The 25,290-nt window shown below is 36.3% G+C and overlaps 2 protein-coding genes across 2 annotated transcripts; one reads left to right on the forward strand and one right to left on the reverse strand.

Moving 5' to 3' along the window:
- Positions 1 to 7,600: 7,600 nt before the first annotated feature.
- Positions 7,601 to 10,108, forward strand: LOC126700024 (mannan endo-1,4-beta-mannosidase 5-like). Its single transcript, XM_050398006.1, has 5 exons — positions 7,601 to 7,986; positions 8,518 to 8,712; positions 8,876 to 8,995; positions 9,236 to 9,444; positions 9,557 to 10,108. Exons 1-5 carry the CDS (start codon positions 7,615 to 7,617, stop codon positions 9,966 to 9,968), a joined length of 1,308 nt encoding a protein of 435 aa, XP_050253963.1. The 5' UTR covers positions 7,601 to 7,614; the 3' UTR covers positions 9,969 to 10,108.
- A 1,207-nt stretch (positions 10,109 to 11,315) lies between these two features.
- Positions 11,316 to 25,201, reverse strand: LOC126700340 (SCY1-like protein 2 B). The gene is made up of 14 exons (XM_050398436.1): positions 24,468 to 25,201; positions 23,336 to 23,440; positions 22,657 to 22,767; positions 22,007 to 22,189; positions 20,106 to 20,232; positions 19,266 to 19,327; positions 19,064 to 19,150; positions 18,570 to 18,656; positions 17,606 to 17,719; positions 15,916 to 16,044; positions 14,710 to 14,772; positions 12,989 to 13,150; positions 12,746 to 12,864; positions 11,316 to 12,651 (listed from the first exon to the last, which is right to left on the reverse strand). The coding sequence occupies exons 1-14, from the start codon at positions 24,957 to 24,959 to the stop codon at positions 11,709 to 11,711; spliced, it is 2,784 nt and encodes a 927-aa protein (XP_050254393.1). The 5' UTR covers positions 24,960 to 25,201; the 3' UTR covers positions 11,316 to 11,708.
- Positions 25,202 to 25,290: the final 89 nt, after the last annotated feature.

The raw sequence follows: 25,290 nt of genomic DNA on the forward strand, positions 1-25,290 counted from the left end.
AAAGCCGTCACCTCCTGCTGCAGCTTTTCCTTCTGACGGTCAGCCTCCTCCATCTTTCCCCTGACTTCCTTCAACTCATTATTTAGCGTGCGGACAGCCTCCTTGTATTGCCCATGCTCATTCATCAAATTTACATTATGTTTCCTGACCCGAGTAACGACCCCCTCCTTGGCAACACAACGATCCTGAAGGGCCTTGACATGAACCAAGGCCTGAAAAAAGAACACAGGCGTCAGTCAAAGTAAATCAAAACGAAATGAAACCAACTTGACCTGAGGGAGCAAGCATACCGTAGTAAGATCAAAAAAAGCTGACGCCCCTAAGTCCTCCGTCCCCAACAGCTCGCAAGGCCTTATATCCGTCGGCTTTATGAAGGACCCGACTTCCCCGTGGCATAGTCCTTGTGGGTCAAGAGGCAACAAGAGCCCTCGATGACGGGACCCGAGGAAGTCATTACCCCCTTGCCCGCACCGTGGCTTAGCTTAAGGGGAGATTTCCCCTTTGGAGAAATGTCCCCAAGAGTGACGGCAGCCTTCTTAGACGGACGGTCGTCACTCCCGTCAGGTCTCCTTTTTGAAGCCTTGGTGACGGTCTTGGGGGTTGACGAGGTTCCCCCCCTCTGCCTCCTTTGCTTTCTTTTCCTCTTTTTTGCGGGCTGCAGCAACCCTCACCCTTTGCCTAGCAGATTCCATCTCTGCACAAAGTAACTAAACAATTATTACAACAGACGAGATGGGTAAACTGACGGAGGCAATGAAGAGTTTACTCACGTCGGCGAGAGAAATCGTCCAATCTGCGAGCTTCAGCTGACGGCTCCGGACCCCCGTAGTATAAATGAAGAGTGTCTAGGGTAATCAAGTCCCTACACTTTCGTTCCTCCAAAGGGATTTCAAGAACCCGACGGATGAATGCCTCTTGCTTGGCGATTATATGTGGACGGCTACAGGCTGAAGAGACAAAAGTGAAGACGTTAAAAAAAAAAAAAAAACTAAATGGAGTAATAAAAGAACAAAATGCTGACGGTAAATCAAAAGCTGTCAAGACCTGAGGGTTTAACTAATGCCCAAGTATTATCAAAACCACGAGGCATGGTAGCCCACTCTTCTAGACGGCATACCCAGTCAAATCCCTCGAGGAAAAAAATATCTACTTTTCCAACTCCTGTTGGAATCTGGCATGTCAGATACAAGCCTTAAGTCCTTTTCCCTGACGGAGAAATGGTAAGTCCCTTTGGACGAAACAATCTGACGGGGCTTGTAGCAATAGAAGAACTCGTCTAGAGAAAGCTAACGGTTCCCACCTCTCAGATGGCCCCACAAAACCTCAGCCCCAATAAAAGTCCTCCAAGCATTGGGGGCAATCTGGCTGACGGATATCCCCATAAAGTCAACAAGCTGACGGTGCAAAGCCGTCAGTGGCAGCCTCAATCCGGCAGAAAGCATGGTGTCATACATGCCGACGTCTGCAGTCCTCCCTGTATAACACTTTTCATTTTTCCTGGGGAGACGGATTGAAATGTGGTCTAGGATTTGAAAACGGGTACGTAATTCTTTGAAAACCTTCTCACTCATTTTGGGCAAAAACTTGTTGACGGCCCAATCCTCGGGAAGGATGAAGGGACGGTTTCCTCCGGGACTTACTGAAGCCTCTTCATAGGACTCCTCGTCACCATCATCCTCCTCCTTATCTCCGTCACTCTCTCGCTCCCCTTCAACCTCACCTAGTACTTTCTCTCCAACTCCCTCAACATAGTCTTCCACGTCGTCGCTAGGAGACTGGGCTGACGTTTCCCTTCCTGACGACCCAGAAAAGACGTTGGACTCTTGACCTAAGCCAAAAACTTCGTCGTAGCCCACTCCATCGCGGACTAACGACTGGTCACTCGACGCGTCACTTGACATCTAACTACCTACAAGTGACGGATCCATTCTAAGTACCTAAACTGACGTCCTCACTAAGAAATTGTTCAGCTAGAGCAAAAATGCAAATAAAGAAGGAAAAAGAACTTACAAGTAAATAAGTCTTGGAGGAGAAGATGGCCTGGAAAGTAACGGTGTTAGCAACAGGTGACAGATCAGCAAAAGCAAAGGCGACGAGTTCTCTCTTGAAATATCAGCAAGGTTGAAATAGAGAAATGAGGAGAAGGGTACGTGTTATATATAGGAAGAAGAATGCGCGGAAGGCGAGGCGATGCCTTTGTCCAGAAACGAGGCCAACGGGAGCACGCCACGTGTCCAAGCATTAAATGGATGGCGGCTCGAGGAATCACTCATAAATGATTTTCCCGCTCGTCTAAACCAAAAGATAGTAAACCGATAAAAAAAACTTAACTCTACATCCCGTCAGTTTAAAACGACGAGGATGTAGAGTAGGGGGCAGCTGATAAGGATAAAAATAGTACTTATTCATACAAGGCATAAAGCTAACGGTTTTAGATAAGCTATCAGGCATAAGCTGACGGGTACAGTCAGAACCGTAAGCTTCCTCATGTAGTAGTCAACAACTGATGTTCTAGATTGAGGGAATGAGGGAAGTCTGCAAGACTCACCTAAAGGCTGACGACATCAACAAAACTGACGCCAGTAAGGCTTAAGGAAATAAATAAGCTGACGACCCTGATGCATGTTTATTTGCTACCCACGATTGCATATATAAGGAAATACCTTGCCCTCCACGTTTGATGCTACTCACAGGATCCCTATAAGGAAAGGATCCTGCCAAATACGCCCAAGAAGACTCCTATAAGGAAAATACTTCTGCACCAAGGAAGAGATGTCAACCCTTTACTACTATAAAAGCCCCAATACCCTCACTAGCCAAGGTACGCATAATTCACCCCTCTCTAGCACTCTAGAGTTGTAAGAAGTTCTAACTTGACCTTCGGAGGGTACTTGGCCGGCACCACACCGATGCTCTCTGCAAGGTCTTCTCTTTTGTGTTGTGCAGGTGCTATCTCGAGTGCGCAAGTACCTGTGGCTTACTGGTGACTTTTTCGGCATCATCAAATGACATGTTTATATAGCAAAACAACATTCACCGTAATTTTTTAAATCTGGATTAAGACTTATCCAATAGAAATTATTATCAACACCACCTATACTAGCTTAAACACAAGATACTTTTGAACATAGATGTGCAGAGTGCATGCAAGAAACTTACAAAATATATATACATATACATATATATATATATGAAATGGGTTCAAGTTACACCTGGTGTAATTTCACAAGAATTACACCTTTTGTGAACCATTGATTACTATTAGATCTAAAGGTCAAAAAACACTCATAGTAGTATCATTATTACTCCCTAGAAATTAGTGATTTAGGCATTAACTCTTCCTCTCTTTTTTTCGTCCATATCATCATCTTCTTCCTCTTGTCTTTCTTTTTGCACTATACTTTCAGGCCTCCACCATTCATAAAATTCTAAAGATAAAATTGTAAATACAAGCTATCTTTATTTTGTTTTAATAAACATGATTACCATTTTGCGAACTCATTTATTTGTCCATCTTTGTATTATGTAGCCAATATGATGGTAAAGAAATAATATCACATTCAACCCTCAAAAAGCTAAATGTGACTCTTAAAATCATTTTCTTATGTTCATTGTGGGACTAGTTGTGTGCTTTAACTTTAGGCAATGTACATTGTGATTCTTTCTTGTATTTCTTATTCTAAAATTTTCCTAGAAGCCATTTAATAATCATCTGGTGTATTAATTCGTTTTTTTTTTTTTTTAAGTATCTGTTGAATTAATTCTTTTATCCTTCAATAATTTTCTTATTAGTAATTACTTATGACAAGAAACTTAAGAACAACAACCAAGGATTCAAGAAGGGATTTAAACTCACTTGCATTATCTCCTAGATAGCCATTGCCCATGGCCTCAGAATATAACAGCTAGAGATATCGTAATACTCAATCATAACAGCCACAGACCCATGCTAATCTAATTGATCTCCTGTGAAAAGCCACTAAATAATCGCAAAATATCTTGTGCAAAGAAGCTTGCTAAATCGTGATGAGAACAATCTGAAGTGTTGGACTACAAAAAGCTAGCTCTTGTCAGATACTAAAATTTTTAAATAGATAAGTGACTCACACAATCCACATGCCTTGAAGCAATACCTCTCTTGACATCCCCTAGATAATGGGGTGGAAATTCTAGTTGACCCAAAGGCCATTGGCATCGGACACACACGCACACACACGCAAAACAGGATAAAAGCTTATAATTACAGTAGTCTGAGAGAAGCTGTAGAGAGACGATGGAGGCTTGAAAGTATAGTGCAAAAAGAAAGACAAGAGGAAGAAGATGATGATATGGACGAAAAAAAAAAAAAAAAAAGAGAGAGTTAATGCTAAGAAGAGTTGAGGCCTAAATCACTAATTTCTAGGGAGTAATAATGATACTATTATGAGTGTTTTTTTGACCCTTAGATCTAATAGTAATCAATGGTTCATAAAATGTGTAACTCTTGTGAAGTTACACCAAGTGTAATTTGAATCCATATCTATATATATATATATATACACACACAACAAGTATATTTGGCAATCTATGACATATTGTTGGATGGACGAAATAGAAATACTAAACTCAGTAGACTCCTTGACCTTTTCTATTAATATTGGAGATATCTTAAAAATGAAAAGATATTGAATATATGATTTCTTGTCTCCAGTGGAGGACTACAAGAGAGGTTTTGATAAAGTAAATGAAGTTGGCCTTGAAAACTTACATTATAGAAATTCTAACAAGCCCCAAAATATTTGTGGGTGTCAACAAAACCATTTAGCCACATATAGTCATGGTCATTGATTAAATGACATGCTTGTATACCAAAATAGCATTTACAATAATTTTTTAAATCTGGTTTAGGATTTATCCAATAGAAAGTATTATCAACATCACCTATACTACTATGGTAGTATTTGGGAAATCATTGGGTATCGACAAAACCATTTATCCACATATAGTAGTCACTAATTAAATAACATGCTTGTATACCAATACAACATTCACAACAATTTTTAAATTTTGGATTAAGATTTATCCAATAGAAAGTGTTACCAAGACCACCTATACTAATTTGGCAGTATCTAGGAAACCATTGGGCGTGCAAGAACTAAGTTTTTTCCAATTGTTAGTCGACAATTTATATTTATAGAATCTAACTTTATCAATCTTGACATGTGCAGTCATAATAATCTGTTCTCTAAGAAGTGCTGAAGTTATAATATGTAGCTTAGGATCCAATATTTTAGGACAGCCTTTGGCTTCCCATTCTTCTTTTCTCGGATTGTAAACCACTATCTAGGCAACTTCATCCATGGTGGCGGAAAAATAAAATTGAAATTTTTGTCAAATTGTTTATTGCTTTATGTTTGTCATTATAATAGATTGCAAAGTAATTGCTATCAGGTTATTGCAATGAAATCTTTGTTTCAGTAGCTTTATTGCAATAAATAGCAAATAATGACAAATATTTCGAGTCAAGTTATTATAATGAATTTTTTTTTTCCAATTGTTTATTGCTTCATTTTTGTCATTATAATAATTGCAAAGTAATTGTTATCTGGTTATTGCATTAAAATCTTTGTTGAAGCAATCTATCACTTTAAGATTTTCATTATAACAAATTACTAAATTAATTGGTACAATGCAGTGATGTATTAAGGTCTTTATTGCAAGATAAAATTATAAGTTATTGTAACTAATTTTTTTTTTAGGGGAAAATCAAAGACCTTAGATTAAGAAAAGCCGACTAAATCAGCCTGAAGTACAAAAATAAATTGTGGTGGAACATCCTCGATCCATAGCCAAATCTAAAACAGTAATAACATGTCTAGCTAAACAATGAGCAACCTTATTACCTTCTCTCTTAACATGAGAGTAATGTAATTGAGAAGAAAAAAAAACCTAGTATTAAACTTAACATCTTCAATCAAAGATCTATACAAGGCCAAGGAGACATCATCACAAGTCAAGGCCTTCATAAATACCTCCGAATCACCCTCCAAAATGGCTCTCGAAACACCAACCTCCTGGGCAAAAATAAGGGTCTTTGCAGCAACCAAGGCTTCAACCTCACTGGCAAGATAGGCTTGGGGCAGCAGTTGGGAGCGTGAAGCAATCACCAGGCTAGAACTATCTAGGATCACAATCCCAATCCCGGATTTATTTTCAGCAGAAAAAATGGCACCATCAAAATTGATCTTCATCCAATCACTTGGGGAGGTCGCCATGTAACATGAGTACAAGGCCGGCAACTACGAGGATTGTGTTGAATGGCCAAGAACTAATTATTGTTGATGCAATACTTTACCACTTTTAAATTACAATTACAATTACAATGATATTATTTTTTGTATCATTAACATTGGTATAGTGATGCTTCTTTCTTCCCCCAATAATGGATTTAGAATTTCAATTGTGAAATACTTAATGAGCCAATGACGTTTGTATTTGTAGTGGATCAATCTTGTGTTAGGAGTAATGTAAGAAAAGTGAAGGTTATAATGAATGAAAGTTTTGCAGCTAAGCTTCTTTAAAGGGTTACTTGCATTCAAATTTTCACTTACCAAGCAATCATTAAAATTGAATAGAATGTTTTATAATATATTCGGTTATAAAGGTATCTGTATAAATTTAAAGAAATAATTTTAAAAAATGGGCTATAGTGGTGATGGAACTTACACAAAATTTATGCAGATAGCAATTAATTTTTTTTTTTTTTTTTTTTCACAATTTGATAGTTACAATGAAAAGATAGAAATTTGAATCTATTTCATTAAAAACACCAAAAATTCCAACCAAATGGCAACATCCTAATCGTGCAAGTGAATTACATGACTACTATGTTTTTCTAATGGACCATGGTCCACATCCAATAATGCGTTAATACCTAACATGTGAGGGTCCAGTCAATAAAAAACGATATGTATTGCTTATGATATAGCTAATGTTTAGCAACTTTTTAAGTGCTTATGCTCAGAAATTTCTGTTAGATCTCATAAAATCTTCACCATTTCCAAGTTCTCTTCAACTAAAATTTAGCAAAAGCGTATCTAAAAAATTAATTAATTAATTAATTAATAATAGTAATGATAATCAAGTACTTTAAAACTTACTCACAGCTTCAACCAATTCCGTCTTCCCCTCATCATTAAACAGTGACTTGCTAAAATAATAAATCTAGGGACACAATTTTTCATTATTATTTTTGAACCATTAACATATTCTTCTGTTATAACTTATAATTGATACATAATAAAAATAAATTTTATGGACTATGGTGAAGAAAATGATCCTAATCTCCATTTGGATCACGTGAGAGAGATGTTGATCCATTTAATACAAGCTGAAATCTTTCTTATAATTAATAACAAGTAACAAAAGCCTAATATGCACAAATCTCTCTCTCTCTCTCTCTCTCTCTCTCCCCTATAATTAAAAATAACCACTTTGACCAACACAAGTTCCCCACACCTAGTCCTTTAAGATTCATCAAAGAGAAAATGCTCTCTCTCTCCTATAATTATAAATAACCACTAAGACCAACACAAGTTCCCCATACCTAGTCCTTCAGAATTCATCAAAAACAAAATGGCATGCACTGGGAAAATCATCTTTATTTGGGGTTCATTCCTTCTTATATCCCTACTGAATGTGAATAGAGCACGCAACCTTCTTGTGGCCCTAGTTTGTAAAGCTAGTAGCAACCCTATAGCTTCAGGATTCATTCAAACTAGAGACACCCATTTTGTACTAAATGGATCCCCATTCCTCTTCAATGGCTTTAACTCATATTGGATGATGCAGGTTGCAGTGGAGCCAAGTGAAAGGTACAAAATATCGAATGTGTTTCATGAGGCTTCAGCTGTTGGGCTCAATGTTTGCCGGACTTGGGCATTTAGTGATGGAGGTTACCAACCACTGCAAATATCTCCTGGTGTTTATGATGAGCTTGTCTTTCAGGTTATATTAATTGTCTTATTAAAACATGTTTATGCTTGTATACATGCATTTTTTAAAAAAGTTACAAGACTTGTTTTACATGCATATGCATTCCTTATTAGAATAATGGTTTAAGTATTAAAAAGTTTTCACCATTTCCTAACCACTCACTTGAGCTTTTTTGAGTAATGAAATTTGTCATGGCCTTAGAACAAATGGTAATGGAACAAAAAACCTCTATTCTACTAGGGTTTTTTTTTTTGGTATTAAGGAGTATTTTACTTTATACTACACCAATTAGCCTATGTCATGTGTCTAATTTTTTTTCTTTTCTTTTAATACTTCAATTTTATAAAGGAAAAAAATATACATGTGACGAGTTGTAATTAATAGAATTTCCTCGTTGGGACAAAAGATTTTATTTGGTCATCTTGAATTTCAGTCATGTCCCCACTCTCTCTCTCTCTCTCTCTCTCATTATCCATTTAAAAAGTTAAAAACCACTAATTAGATAGCTTCTTTGAAATGCTGATTACTGTCAGTAATTATCAGGCACTTGATTTTGTGGTCTCTGAGGCAAGAAAGTATGGGGTTCGGTTAGTTTTGACTTTGACGAACAATCTCCAAGACTACGGAGGAAGACCTCAATATTTGCAATGGGCTAGAAGTGCTGGTGAGCCTGTTAATAGTGACGATGATTTTTATACAAATGCAGTAATGATAGGGTACTACAAGAACTATGTTAAGGTATATTATAAGAGAACCAAATATATAAATGAATTACAGAGAACATTTTATTTGCACTAGTATTTAGTAGAAATAAAAACGATGTATGTGCTAACAGATTGCCTCATTTGTTTGTGTTTTTCTCTCTTTTGGGTCATATGTATATGCTTTTGTTTTGTCACAGAAAGTGCTAACAAGGCTCAACACAATCACTGGAATTGCATATAAAGATGATCCGACAATAATGGCTTGGGAACTAATAAATGAACCACGCTGCCAAGTTGACTCTGGCAAGACCGTAAACGTGAGCCCTTGCACTCTTAATTAATTATTTAAATTTTAGAGCAATGTTAAGGATACAACAATTTTCATAACTATTAAAAGACTCTAATTCACTTTCACTTAAGTCTGACACTATTTCTATTATGTACCAACCATATCAGATCATGTCAGTAGTTATGAAAAATGTTGTCGTTGGACTCATATTAAATAGTTAATTTTATAGATTACCTCACCATAGACTTATAACATTATGTTCAAACAGGTATGGGTTCAAGAGATAGGTTCCTATGTTAAATCCATTGACAACAAACACTTGTTGGGGATTGGCATGGAAGGTTTCTATGGAGACTCAATTCAAGATAGAAAGCAATACAATCCTATTCCTGGTTACGAAGTTGGCACAGATTTTATTACCAATAATCTCATTAAAGAGATTGACTTTGCCACCATACATGCATATCCCGATGCTTGGTAAGTTCTGAATCTTCATGCACGTTCACTAGGAAAGGTAGAAGTTTTATGCATTGAATACAACTATTAAGGACATGTTTATAAGGCTAAAGAAACGTGTAATTCTCAATAGGCTTCCCGGACAGGACGATCACTTGCAAATAGCATTCATTCAAAGGTGGTTGACAAGTCATTGGACAGACTCAAGGACTATTCTAAAGAAGCCACTGATTTTTGCTGAATTTGGAAAATCAAAGACATATCCAGGGTTTAATATAAGCGCTATGGACTACTTCTTGAGCATTGTTTATACAAACATCTACAACTTAGCCAAAAATGGAGGAACAATGGGTGGCGGTTTAGTTTGGCAAATCTTCACCGAAGGGATGGAATCGTACTATGATGGATACGAGATTGTTCTATCCCAAAACCCATCTACAACTAGTATCATTGCTCAACAATCTAATAAAATGACAAAACTTGAACATTCATTGAATAACCCACATGGTGATATATTTGAGCAGGCAAAACAACGAAGCACATGATGAGCTATCATTAAGTACATGAATGTGAAAAAATAGGAGAATATGAGAGCTTAGAATCAAGTCATAGGAACTAAGGTGTTTACAAGATGATTGAATGATAAAAAAGATGCAATGACAATACAAATGCTTTTTTTCCCCAATTTTTCTGGTCAGATGACAATCTTGAGCATTATGGGTCTTTGAATTAGCTACAGCAAATATCAAATACAAGCAAGGCACTTTGGTTTAGCAGGAACTCGACTAGTTATTTTAACGTTTATCCAGACTACTTTTTTGAAGAATTTCATATTGTGGTTTTTTAAAAATTATACCAAATCGGCCAGTTTGATTGGGAACTTAGCACCAGTTCAATTCGATTATACTAAAAAACCAAAAATTTAAATAAATAAAAAAAAAAAAAAAAAAAAGAATAAAACCAATGACCGAAGGTGCAACCGTGGACACTGGTTGAACTGGTTTTGTAGAATTGGAGGGGATTGATCTAGAAAAGTGGAGCTTTGCCCAAAAAAAAAAAAAAAAAACTGTAATTTTCACAAATACAGGCTAAAAAACCATAACCAACAAAGATACAAGGCCTTGCAAAGGGCAACTCCATGGGGAGAGAGAGATCGAGCATCTAATGGCAGGCGCAGGACCTTCATCTCTTTAATTTGGCTTATGCCAATATTTAATTTGGCAAAAGTAAAACCAATCTGATTGGTCAAAGAAAACTAAAAGGAAAACTTTAATAAAGATTTTCCTTTTGGTCTTCCTTAACTGACGGGTGGATATCCGAAGTCCAAAACACTACTAATAGTCTAATACTACTAATTAACATGGGAGAGAATCAAGAATTGGTGATCACAACCAACGACCCTTTTGAGAAAGCCAAAATTAAGCTAGGAAGCACAACACAGGTACGGGTACAAGAACGACACAGCAACATGACAATTTTTGACAAATTAGAAAAAGCGGGAATATGCAAATTAATTAATTATTGAATATATTTTTATTATATTTTTAAATATTATTAAGCATTTATTTTTTCACATAATTTGAAACATATATTAATTTAAGAGCAATAATGAATAATAGTGTAAATTCATGACTAATAAATGATGTTTAGAGATTAGAATACAAACTAACAATAAGATCCGAAAGAGTAAGTAAAAGAGAAACTAGATAAGTGTCCAAGGTTGAAACTAAAAAGAAATAAAAGATAAGTTCCCCTCTTGTGTCCCATAATTTTTCAAAAAAAAAAAAAAAAGGAAATGGCTGGGACAAGCGTGCAGATGTCTCCTAGGAGAGTATCGTGTCCACGCTTCCTAGAAAATAAGTAATCACAACCAACACCTTAGACTTTTAAAATGATGTTGAAATAGTAACCTATCAAACTTCCAACTTTATTATTGCCAAACCCAGTCATTTGGAGCTGGGACTGTTTTGAAGAATACACTATCCAGATATATATCAAAATGGTACAAAATTAAACAAGAGAAAGATTTAAAGTATATATTATGATGAAGTATCGTGGCTAGATCACAAAAACATACAAGCAAGGCACAACAAACCATTACATAACAAACCTTCTGACCTGCCCGAGAGCGGCTGCACTTGACTGGCATATTTATGGGAACTGGAACCTCCCAACAAATTTTACAAAATTCCTCTGGCAGCATTGGATGGCTGATCTACAAGGGCCAATCCACAAACTCTTCTTTCACTACTCTTGAACTAATAATAAAGTTACAACACCACCTTTTATAGCAAATCCAGAAGTGGTGGCTGTTCAGATTGTGATTTGGTATGACTAGTCCGAGAGGCTAAAGAGGCCCCCCTCCCTCTTCCTCTTCCCCTACCCACAGCAGTTGATGGGGGTGGAGCAAGTCTAGGTGCAGACTGTTCATTCTTACTTGAAGCAAATATGGATCCAATATCTGTCGATCTCTTATCAGTATAAGTACCTGAAGCTGGTATACCCTGGCTTTGTTTCAAAAATGCAATAGAACTTAAAGGGTTAATACCCCCACCTCCCAGACTACCAGTAGTCAAAGTTGGGTTCCCTTGATTCTCTCTTATTGGCTCAAAAGAACTGTGAGAATTGAGGCCCCAATTGTTCATTTGGAAGTTCATACTGTTTGATGTACTTGAGACTGAACTAGGCCCATATTTGTTGGTGGGCTGTCCCATTGTGCCATTGTTATACATTCCAGCCCCACTTACTGAGCCAGTAGGTCGCGGAGGCCAATCAGCAAAAGGATCTACATCATCAAAACTTGAAGTGGATGACGCTCCAGCATTCAATTGCTTCTCACCATCTTCTAATTGGGGGGTAACTGCAGAAGACACCCGAGGAGGCCACTCAATATCAACTGGAGGACACGACACAGCTGTTTGATGACTGGATATTGTGGGTATCATCAACGATTGTGACTGCAGTGAAGTTACTTGAATTGGTTGAAAACCCAGAACAGGGTTAGTGGAGGGATTGTTGTTTGTAGAATTTTGGAGGGAAGTTGCACGTCCCTTTGTGGTTGGACCCCAATCTTCATCCCATACAGGGCTGCTCTTCATTGTAGAGTTGACAGTTCCACTTACTTTGCTTAATGATTCTTGGGACAGAAGCCCATTAACAGAAGGGGAAGGTTTTACTTCCGGGATTCCAGAATCAGTCACAGTAACTCCCCGTTTTTCTTCTATCCTCCTGTCATAATATCAAGATGCCATAAGTGATTTCATCACAGCCAAATTTGCCCACACAACACAAGCAAATGCATGGGCGTGGAATATAGCAGTACCTGAGAATATCTTTGACAAAGAGCATATATTTAGCAAACTGCTGAACATTTAGCTGTTGAGCTGTAAGAAGAGGTGCGAGTAGCGGAAGGACATGCTCCGCAACAAATTCTACTCCATACTGAACAAGATGAATTTAGCACCATGAAATGAGCAGTAATTCTACTTAAAAAAATAAAACCATGTACTACTCATGGACATTCTAAAGCAATACAAAGTATAAGTCTCGTATTGGAGACCATTACCTGCTTAAGTATTGAATTTGCAACACCAAGGGTACACATAAGGGTAGGAGGAGAACGGTCAACAGCTGTACAACGTTGAATTGTTTGCAAGATTTCCAAAACAGCATGTTTATCAAGCGTGTTAACCAACTCTCCTAAGCATAACAATGCATTAACTCTAACCTGTCAATGGAAGTACACCCAAAGGTTGAGAATAAAGTTCATACTTTGGCAAAAAAAAAACAAGATAATCATGTAACAACACAAATACTTTGTTCAAATGGCATTTGAACTATCAAAAGATTTAAGTGCAAGCAATGAGTTCACATCACTAATGAATCTACAAAAGCATTAAATTAATAATAAAAAAATGGTGGGGAGGGGGTTTCAAGTGAAGTGATAGCCCAACAGTAATGGCATCTTTTGTGGTGTCCCATGTCTATGGTTTGAACCCCACCTCCATCCCCCCCCCCCCCCCAACCCCCACGCACCCCAACTGCTTACCTATCTCAAAAAAGGAGTGAGCATTGTATTTATAGAAAATTTTACTTTATTCTTTCCCTAAATGCCATGGAACTTCTTAAATTACAGGTATTAGAAGTTAGAATTTAGATGTCCAATTAGAGACATGAAAGACTTGAAACCCGAGACCTTACCCACCACCCTTTCTTATAGGGGGAGTAGGTGTTTGAGCAGAGATCATTGGCACAAGTCTTCCTTTCTCTTATTTCTATTTCCAGACCTGCTAAGGAGTTTCATAGATGATGAAATAAACAAATGTTTTGTTTTAGTCTATAACAGCAATTAAACAATCACCCACTGATTGATCCTACACTGGATTAATGTATCAGACAAAAAAGGCAATACCAGTGACTTAGTTAAATCTTAACTTATAGCTCTTCAACCAATTAGTTTTAGCATCCATAACCACATTTAAAAAATAATTTGATACAAATGGTGACAGCTTTTGGAATAACTTCTGATAAAATTAATTTCATGTTTTTTCATATATTTAAGTTCTTTCTGTCTAAATGTTTACTTCCTCTTGAATTTGTTTCTAATGGCAATAAAATAAACCACAGCACACCCTTGGTGCGATGGTCACTCTACAAGTATAAGTATTTATGGGGTGTGGGGGGGCAAAGACCGGGGTTCAAGTCTCCAGGAGGGAGCTTCACACATATATACATTTAGATTAGGCTAAAATAGAATTTCTATCTTGTATCCAAAAAAAAAAAAATGGCAATAAAATAAACAATTCAGCTATAGGAAATTTAGGAGACTCGCCAAACTTTGTCCAAATACGCACACGTGCACACACACACACCAATGAGAAGTGCAGAGTGAGTAATACTTCTAAAAATATGTTGCAGAGTGATTCCCAAACATAAGCTAAATGATCGTTGGTGTAATGCACGAACATATGCACCAGTTCTGTAGTTATCTCGGTACAATAATCAAAATCAATATTACAGTAGAGTTTCTGCCAACATGCAATGTTCTTAGCCAAGGTGGAAACCAGGGGATAAGAAGTACTGTTGTCAATATTCAGTAATCAACTTTCAATTCAGCCAATATTCACAGCAACTCCGTACAAGAAGAGAACAAAACTTTGAACCACGGTGGTCAGATATACCACCACTTTGACAAGATATGATATAATGGAAAAGCATGTCTATCACAATCTAATATGCACAATGATGGCCAAAAAATGTAAAAAATTAAATAAGTAATATACTCACCGCAGCAACTGTTGTTTTAAGAGCTAAGCCATGAATGCGAGGCAACATTGCTTGTTTCACTAGCTGGCAAGAATGAAATATATACATTTCCATTAAAATCCCAAGAATGAAATATATAAATTTCCATTAAAATCCATGCCTCCCTCATAAAGCATGTTAGTAAGAAGGGATATAATGTTTAGTAATATTATATACTTTTTATGGAAAAATCAGAAATATAATATTCTTCTTTTTTATATATAATATTCTAGATGCTGTACACTTTTTTGGGGGGAGGGGGGTGGTGTTTATTTGGGGCTAAGCTTTGACAATTATATACTAAGTTGTAGAACTACATATAACAAAAGAATTCGATAGAAAAAATTCAGTAAATGCAAGGGCCATCAGGAAAAGGCACCATACCCCTTAAAGTTTTAATCTTTGTCCAAATTGCTTCAAGAAAAGCTTCAAAATTATACTTTAATACTCCAGACTTTTTGGTGGTTATATTTGTCCTTCAGGATCTTTCCTAGCTCTAGAGAATTGAGAAAAAGTGACCTGGTACCAACACTTGGGTTTATCCTCGTTATAGAAGTGCTAAGCAAGATGATTGATAAAGCAGTTATGGGTGGGAGACTATTAGCTTTCCAAGTGTTGGGAGGGGATAGAGGTAAGATGGATATGTTCATCATTTAAAGATGCTGTAAGTACTATCATTTTTGACAGAGCTACTGGTTCACATAAGAGTTAACCACAAGGGAAACAATCGGCTAAGGACCACACCTCAAGAAGCAGAGTTCACTAGTTCAAATCTCCACTTTCCGCTCTCCTTGTGGCCAAAACTTATTTATCAGGAAAAAACAAATTAATATGAATCAATCACATTAGAAGGTTTCACATGTTAAGTTGTAACCAGATTGAGGGAGAAATTGGGAAAAAAGTAAAATCATGGTAGTGAATTCAGTTACTTACCTATGAATCTTTGGGTTCATCTCTAGGGTCTTATTGTTGCATTTGTATTGAGGATTTAAAACAAATGGATTTGAAGAACAATTACTAGTATAAATCTTTTTTATGAGTTTGCAAACACATGCATTGAGGAATTTGATCTAACAAAAAAAATTGTGATGTTAAAGATTTAAAATAACATAATGCACCTAACCACTTCAAATCCACCCTTAAATTTCATCAACAAATTATATGTCCTTCTATATAAGTGACAGTCACCTGAGGATCAAGTTGCTTTGCAAGGGACGCAGATTTCCTCAAAACTTCCTCTTGTATTCGAGCATCATTTTCATCATAAGCCCGAATGATCAAAGGCAGTACATGTGCTATTAAGTGCTCCTGACTAGTCTACAACAGTTACAAAAAGAGTGTATCTTAATTGCATAAGTTCGCTGGCTATACCTGTACAAGATGAAAAGTGAAATCCAGCACAAACACCTAACTTTGCTTATACATCTGAAAAAAAATTATATATCATGTTGCTTCAACTACATAAAACAGGAAATTTCATAATGAGTGAACCTTTTCACAGGTTATTAGTTTGAAAGGTACAAACATCTAACTACCAAATTTTACAAGTGCCAATAACTTCTAAATTCAATGATAAACACCAATAAAGAGTTATATAAATTCACTAAAGTTTCAGGAAAATTAATATAGAATTGTTACAAAATTTTTCAAAGGATTAACATTTTATTTTATTGAGCTAGAACATACCACCTCACCCTCCAACTTGTACTTTCAAGAAGAGGAGGTGCAATTTGAGCTAGAATCATTAATTAAACATATATAAATAAGGGGCATCCCATTATCATATGATTACTAAGATATATTATGATTTGAACATGAAATCTTAATCAAACTCAATCCCAGCCACCAACTGCAACTTGGGAAAGCCTGATAAATTACTATTTTGTTCCCCCAAAAGATAGGAAGGGTGAATTTAATCATTTAACTATTGTTCTAATACTCCCCCTAATGTGTGGGCGTAGACTTGCCATAAGACCCAACACATGAAATTTTAATTTTTAAATGGGAGGTAGAGAGTAGACAAGGTTCAAACTTAGGACCACCTTCTTTCATACCATGATAAATTACCACTAGTCATGGAAACTTAAACGGATAGGAAGGCTAAAGCCATCCTGCTGTGTAAAGAGCAGGTTGGAGATAGCTTCAGCAGTAATAGTATAATCAAATGAGGTAAACTGATGCAGGGCATTTCACGTAGTTGCATCCTAATCCTCTTGTAACTAATTAGTTAGTTAGATGATTTCTTAAGCATTGGCCAATAGGATTTGGACACTAGCATCTAGAAGGCTGCCAATGCCAAACAACTAGTATAAGCACCACATTGTAGTCACTTTGTGATCAGTTTTGAATGCAATTACACAGATTAGCCTAGTGCTATTTTCAAGAGATGGATTTCTCTTAAGAAGGTTTGTCACACCTTGTTCCTTGTTCTAAGCACCTCTCATTTCTCATTCAATTCTAAGCCTAAACAGAAGCCCCTTAGCATCCATGCATCATAAACCCACTTCGAACATAAAATAACAACAGATCATTTTTTAAAGTAAGAAAAAAAAAATATATATATATATATATATATCTTGTAACTAACTGCAACAACCAGAACAGACATGCCAAAGTAATTAAAGAACTACATTTTAACTTTTATACACATATAACTGCATGCATCTCTAGATGATTTAATACCTTCAATGTCACCTACATGTTATCAAGAAACACCCTCAAAGAAATTAGGCGCTAAACTCATGGCCCTGAGTCCACCAAGTGCTATTTTGTATAGAGCAACTCATCTCAATCACTTGCATCCATTTCCATGCGCTCAAAGAGCTTTAATTTAAGTGTTGTAGTTGATTTTTATTATTTTTTTGGATAAGATAGTTACCTTGTTGATTATAAGGTCAGCACGCTTCACAAGCAGCAATAGTGTCTCGCCTGCAGCAGTACTTAATACAGGAACAAGGGACGGTAGCGTTGATAGTTCAAAATCATTTTTATCCTACAATTTTTTGACATGAATCAAATTTTCAAGTAAAACATCAATTCCAGATCAAGATAGATAACACACAAGATATTCAGTACATATCCATATCCTTTAATCTTTCTATTCATACGACAAAAACATGATTGAGCTCCCTACTGCTTAGTATGCAAGCGATTATAAGTTCCATGCCAATCTCTAATCAACAACCATACTAAATGCCTAACTTTTATTTTTCACAACACAAATGCACAGCAAACATGACTCTCCATACCACGATATCAAGAAAGATAATAAAATCAAAAGAATAAAATATAAATAGATAATCATCAGCATCATTGAATTTTAGTTTGACATCTTCTCCCAAACTTAAAAACAATCAAGATAGCATGCTTGCCATCAGTGGTTTAATAAATTTATAGGTGCTACCAAAACATCTATCCCGTAAGTTAATATCAAATTATCAATAGTTACTTTCCTGGAAATAAGGGCATGATTTTTTCTCAAAACAAGAGCCCATGCATGGAACACAAATATGAAACCACGGGAAAATAAGCTTTAAGGATTTAAACCAGGATGAGATCAGCAAGCATGTAAAGAACTCATGTCCTAGCACGACCTTTTAAATTTTCTGGCGCATTTGATTTTTGCAGATTATTGATAAATATTTAGTCTATTCAGACAAGATGAATAGATGACATACTGAAGAAAACAATGTAGAACAAGACAAATTGATAAATTAACCTCAACCATTTTATGGTTGTGGTAAATTTCAAGGCCTCATATCAAATTAAAAATAATTAAAACCTTATATCATGTAAATTTGCAAATTGTTAAATTCAAAAGCATGAATACAAATAAATAGTACCTGAGACTCTGCTATCGTGAGAACCATGGGCAGAATCATTGGTTGCATTACCAAATTTCGAAGCTCTGCACAAAGAGGAGGTAATACCTGCACAAAAGATAATAAAGAATTAGTTCATAAAGCTTTTTGATGCATTCCAATTACTATGCTGCCCACTAACCTCAACATCCTAGAATCTGCACTAAATCAAAATTGTAGTATATTTAGTATCACAACTGAAATCACATTTATAACCAGATTTTCAGACTCCATATTGTAACTGAATTAGGTCACTCAACTTTAGTACAGAGTCTTAGCAAACTTCCAGGGAAGTATAAAATTGTCTACAAAACATGGCTGGTTTCTGTTTCTCAACATATCTTGTTTCCCAGATTCTCAAAAATCAAGAAAGATAAATTCACGTATAAATACTCAACAAAGATAAATTCACGTATAAATACTCAACAAAGACTTCTATAAAATGGGGGGTAAAAAAAGAACTAAAAAACTCAAACCTTATACCGCAATACACGGGAGTCAAAATCTTTCCACATATCGGATAATGCTTTCAAGAATTCAGACTTTTGCATGTTGTCTCTTTCCTGCAAGAAAAGAAGATTATCACCAAAGAGGTTCTATTTAAACCATACTTTTCTTATTCAGCACAGCACTCTGGGGTATCTCCATCCCAGAAGCAAGTTTTATGCAAGTACGTACAAGCATGTGGTCGAGGAAGCGAAGAGCACGCAACCTAGTGTCATTCCGGAAAAATGGAGAACCTGCAAAAGAGAGACAAACAATGAGTTAAGTGTCAACAGTTCATTTAATGACAAGTCACACTAATAACCCAAGACCGGCACATTTCATTCAACTAAGCTTAAGTATGACCAGGACAACCCATTGCTAGCTGTGATGGAAGGGTTCTTTGGCATGTCCATGAAAAGTATTGTCTCCATAGAGAGTAACAAGACCATAAGTCAAGACAGGAACAACTTCATAACTCACTGCCATATCTAATTGATGGATGATCTACTAATGGTCCATGTCTTCCATGAATAACCATGGAATTCTGAATCATAATTGAATGTAAATGCATTATTTTCAGTCCTTTAACATAATCAAAAAGGGGAAAACAGATCCATAGGCTTTTCAGTGGTATCTCATATTTAACTAAAAACTTCCTATCTAAATCTTATAGTTTTTTTTTTTTTTTTGGGATAGGTAATAAGACTTTTATTAAATGAAACAAACATCGTGTTCATGATGCTATCTAAACCTTATAGATGGATTGCAAAGTGAAAACTGAAAAGAGAATATCTAAATATCTAAAACTTTTAAAAAGGTCTCCCCCATTAAATTGCTAGTGCCACGGAACTCCTTGCCCCTTTCCATCATGATTTTCTTTTTCCTCTCTCACAATATAGTCCTCTATTTTTCCATATAGCAATATTGTGTACTGTTAAATTTACAACTCATTTACACCAACATTAATTAAAAACAATTTTGAGAGGTTATCAAAAGTTTAACATCGTAGGGCCCATAAGGCTCATGTTGTACCTGTAAAATCCATTGCTGTTGGCCTAAAAGACTCGTTTGCAGAAAGCATTCTTTGCAGGTCAGGAACTAACTCTGGTGGAATGGAGGAGAAAGCTTCATTGGATAAGTAAGTCAAGGTATTCATGTACTGCAGAAAAGGAACACAAGAATTAAACATCTTTTTTTTATATAAGTTAAACACAAGAATTACCCATCATTAGCTTGAGACAGAATTATAAAATTTTCAACAAGCTGATTCTTCTCATTCAGATTTTGTTCAATGCTATTTTTTGGATAAGTTCATGGTGCTAAAAATTTTACAGCTGGTATATTATGCTTATGATTCTCTTGGTTATATTTCTAAGAATACAATGAAAATAAAAAATAAAAAAAAGGGTAAAGTGATTTGATAATGTTCTCATTCTATGCTGACTAACTTATACTAAGAAAAACTTCAATGGATGATGCTTTTTGCATGCCTATAAACCATGTTGAGTCTGTTGTTTAATAGATTCTTTGAGATACAGACACATCTTACAAATCTAGCCAAACTGTAGAAGGCAACACGCAGGTTGCACCAGCAATTCCCAGCACAAATACTTTTGCATCTGGGTACATCCAGAGTACAAAGTACACGGTTCATATCTCCCCCTAATGAAGTCAAAAGATCAAATTTCTGACAACTGAAACCATTTTGGGCCACCCGATCTCCCAAAACAAGATGGGCATAAAAAGAAAGGGAACGGGGGGTGTGAAGGCAGAGTCCAACATATATCATTGGAGTCCAAGGCTTCTCAACTCTTCAATTGAAATTGAAGCAAGGAACCTCTAACTATGATACTCAGCTCAGCGACTTCGATTTGAATTATCTGGAGGATGCCTTATATATACATCCTATCTAAAAGATAGACAATCAAACCTATTTCTTGATTCAATAGAAGCCCAAAGAGATGAATAGGGTCCCCAATATTTGCAGTGAATCCCACGCTTAAGCAGTCATGCATTACAATAAGAACTGCCAATTCTCTGGCAAATACAGCCCTTTTGATCATTTCTTCGCATGTTCTTGAGGCTGTTCAAACAGACACAGGTCAACTAAAAGGTATTCCCATCACAACTGGGGTTATGGGTATTCAGTTTATGAGGGGTATTATGAGATTAACAGAGCTTAACTCCTACATTCTATTCAAGTCTTCAATTTTTAAGTTTGTCTAGCATATCTTGAGCTCATCAGCAACAACCCCCCCCCCCCCCCCCTCCTGTCCCAAAAATTTGGGGATTTCTTATTTGTCATTCTATCTTATCCAAAATACCATCTATCACCTACTTAATTAACATGTCCTTTTTTAGTACTTATACCAATCTTATTTTAGTCCATTTTCTACATCTCTCCATTCCCTCAACTTGAATTAAATCACTCTTTCACTGGTGTACTAAAAACTCTCTTTTGAACATGACTTGACCATCTGAAGTGACCTCTTTCAGATTTTTAATATTTTATCAATAAAATTCATTCCCATGTTTAAATGAATTTCTTCATTTCATGAGCATATTATGTCTTAATAGCACAACATTCAGACCATATATCTTGAGCTCGTCCAATTTCTAAAATTCTACACGTCACACTCACACATATCTTTCCAAACCTGCTCAAGTTGCAAAAGTCCAAGGGGTTCAATGAGTCACAAGCTAGACCATCTAAGAGAAAGGTTGCCAGTTTACAAAATTAGAGACCAATTGCATAAATCTGTATAAATGCACATAAAGAGGGAAGTAGCAGCTAAAAGGTAAGAGAAAACCTCTATCCACAGATAGATTAGCACACAACCATAAATCTCTTGATATTAGAAAATCAAAGCTCGATTTAAGGTATAAGTAATAATGAGGACCTGAAAGAATTTAGACTTCTAAATTACACATACCATCTTGACATTGTTGTTGCAGTTGAACAAAGGCTTTCGAGCTATCAAGTGGTACGCAAGACAACCAAAACTGAAAATATCAGACGAACATCCACCTGAAGAAGCTTTGCTCCGAACATATTCAGGAGCAGTGTAATTCAGTGATGGCTGAAGGGGTAGTACAGAATCTTCAACATCATATTCCTGTACAATCCATAATATGTATCAAGACTTGCACACAACAAGCATTACATAACTCTTAAAATTGTAAATGAGCTCTAAATAAACATTAAGCACACAACAAACCACTTCAAAGTTGTAGTCAATACAGCTGCTTTGTGGCAAACATGTCAATAGGGAAGAAGCAAACAAGTAAATATAGGTAGAAGAGAACATTCACAAATTCATGAACAGTGTAAGCAAGAATCACAATGTATAAGTATATATTTGCCCATAAAATACCATAGAAAACATATATGATCATATCACTTCTCTAAAAGATTAACAAATCCACATGAATTCATATAAAGTATCCACTAACAATTACTTAACCCAAATAAAAATCTACTAGAGAAACCAGAACTCAGGTATTTTAAATAATAAAAGAAGGAGCCAGGCAAAATCAAATTGAAGGTTCTTTACTTCCTAATCCAGTCAAAAATTTCACTCACAGCATAATGGAAAGCCGGAAAATTTGCCATATCGCCTGAGGCTTGATCTGTTGAAATTGCAAAACCAAATCCACCAAGCTTCCAAGCTCCACTTGAGGTAATAAGGACATTCTGCAGAGTATGAACTTCATAATTACACATTCATATCCAACATCTCATGAACCCAAGCTAAAAGAACCAACACCAGAAGCTTTTCACAAGTATTATGATTAAAAGATTCCATACATGTAAAAACCTAATGCAAGAGATCAAGTAAATGAATGCATATAAGGAATATTTTATATTATACATCTTTAAATATGCATAAGATATGAGGACTGAACTTGCCAAAGTTATAATCTCATAAGCATTTTATATCATTCGCACTCATAAAATAATTATGCTTATGCAAAATACAAAGGCTCCTAAAAATTCCAGAGCATTTGTTAGAAGTAGTGAGCCACTGAACACCAGGTTATAAAAGCATCTAAAGTAATAAATTATTTTGATATCCAATAAAGTTGTTCTTTCTTGGTGATCTAGTCTCAAGATAAATCCTAAAAAACCACTATGTTTTTCTTTAGAACAACTTGGGGAAAATAAAAGGGAACACAGATAAATATGGAACTCCAACTTACACAAATTATCACTGCCACATGGCTAGAAATTAAACAGAGAGAGAGAGTAAATAAGATTTAACCTCAGGTGATATAGCCCGATGAATGAGACGTGCATTGTTATGGAGAAAGTCCAAGGTTTCCGCCATCTGGAGCAAACCATGCTTCACCTCCAACAAGCCCATTTCCTGCAATTTTTTTTTTTTTAAATGTCCCTATGTCAGCAAACTAGATAGAACATAGTGCACAACCTATAGCCTGAAGAATACGCACTTTTTTTCAGAATGGCATTGAGAATCACATTTCATTTCAAACCTTCATATGGACATTCACTAAATCACATAGAAACATTATAATTCTTCAAGTGAGCATTCAATAGCGCTACTCAAATCTTTTCAAACAAGCATTCTTTTTTTTTTTTTTTGATAAGTTCTTTTCAAACAAGCATTCACTAAATCACATTAAAAAGAACCATCAAAATCCTTCAAAATGGGGGAACTCATAAATCGCATGTAAGCTCTCAAATTTAATTCACTTCAAGTGGGCATTCACTAAATCACATAAAACCATTAGAACCCTTCCAATGGACTAAATCTATATAACTATAAGCTCTCAATTCCAATTATGCATTAACTAAATCACATAGAGACATGCACTTAACTCTTCAAATTCAAACCAGCATACACAAAAAACAACATATCTCTTCAAACCTTCAAAATGGAGCATTCACTAAATCACAGAGAAACGTCAGAACTCTTCAGGCGGACATTCACTAGCACAACTCAAATTCTTTCAAACAAGCATTCACTAAATCACAATTAAAAAAATAAAACTCAAAATTCTTCAAATGGCACTCACTAAATCACATATAAAGCTCTCAAATTTAATTCAATTCAAGTGGGCATTCACTAAATCACTTAAAACCATTAAAGCCCTTCACATTGGGCACTCACTAAATCACATTTAAACAAAAATTTAAAATTCTTCAAATGGCCATTCACTAAATCCCATTTAAGCTCTCAAATTTAATTCACATCAATTGGGCATTCACTCCAACACTCACTAAATCACATATAAGCCCTCAATTCCAATCAAACACTAACTAAATCACATAAACACACATTCTTCAATAATTCACAACCTCTCAAATTACAAACTACATTCAAAATTACAAAACCAAAAAAAAAAAAAAAAAAACACAAATTAGCGAATTACCATTCCCTTGAGTTCCTTAGGCACTTTAGGCACATTCTCCACATCCCCAAGCGCATTCGCCACCGACGCAAAGAGCGGCTCCGTCACCATCGCCATGGCATTCTTACTCTCATCAAAAGCCTGCACCACGTGCACCACCCCAGGGTGCCTCAGCCTCACGAGCCTCGCCGCATCCGCGCGCACCAAATCGAAAAACCCGTCCTCCGCCGCCTTCGAGAGCCCCGCACGCGCGCGTGCCTCCGACAGCGCCTTCTTGTCGAGCACCCACACGCACACCACCGGGTACTGCTGTGGGCGCGTGGAGTCACGCGCCTTAGCGGAATAAAGCCTCCAAGCTAAACCCGGACCCGCCGACCCGATCGGGTCGAGAAGATCGTAGTCCTGGAGCGGTTTCGGCCCGGTCACGTCCTGCACGGTGGTCTGTACAGTCTTTTCGATCACCGCCGCGGTCTTCGCTAGAGCTTGCGTTAGGGTTTTCATATTCAACGACATTTTTGGCTTTGGTTTTCTCTGTTTGAATTTTCTATAAAATCAAACTAACTTCATACAAAAAAAAATTGGATGAATATTTGACAATTTTGTGAATTTGTGAAAATATAGCTAAAATTAGAAGAAGAGGGAATTGAGGTTTCCTTCGTAGATCAGAGGGGATGTACTGTTTCCTTTCTCTCTCTCTCTCTTTCTGTGGAGACTGGGTGGGTACGAGAGCGAGACTGGGTGGGTACGAGAGCGAGACTGGTTTTTTTTTTAATTATTTAATTTGATTTTTCTTAATTAATAAGTTTTGGTTTTGGGAAGGTTTTTCTGTTTTTAGTTTAGAAAA

This window comes from Quercus robur, chromosome 9 (genome assembly GCF_932294415.1).
Source record: "Quercus robur chromosome 9, dhQueRobu3.1, whole genome shotgun sequence".
Classification (NCBI taxonomy): Eukaryota; Viridiplantae; Streptophyta; class Magnoliopsida; order Fagales; family Fagaceae; genus Quercus; species Quercus robur.

Excerpts from the sequence above, each read along its gene's own strand:
- LOC126700340 (XM_050398436.1), bottom strand. The coding sequence starts at position 24,959 with ATGTCGTTGAATATGAAAACCCTAACGCAAGCTCTAGCGAAGACCGCG. Across the intron at positions 22,768-23,335 it reads ATCGGGCTATATCACCTGAG|AATGTCCTTATTACCTCAAG; the intron begins GTTAAATCTTAT and ends CATACTCTGCAG. Across the intron at positions 17,720-18,569 it reads TCACGATAGCAGAGTCTCAG|GATAAAAATGATTTTGAACT; the intron begins GTACTATTTATT and ends AAAAAATTGTAG.
- LOC126700024 (XM_050398006.1), top strand. The coding sequence starts at position 7,615 with ATGGCATGCACTGGGAAAATCATCTTTATTTGGGGTTCATTCCTTCTT. Across the intron at positions 7,987-8,517 it reads ATGATGAGCTTGTCTTTCAG|GCACTTGATTTTGTGGTCTC; the intron begins GTTATATTAATT and ends AGTAATTATCAG. Across the intron at positions 8,996-9,235 it reads ACTCTGGCAAGACCGTAAAC|GTATGGGTTCAAGAGATAGG; the intron begins GTGAGCCCTTGC and ends ATGTTCAAACAG.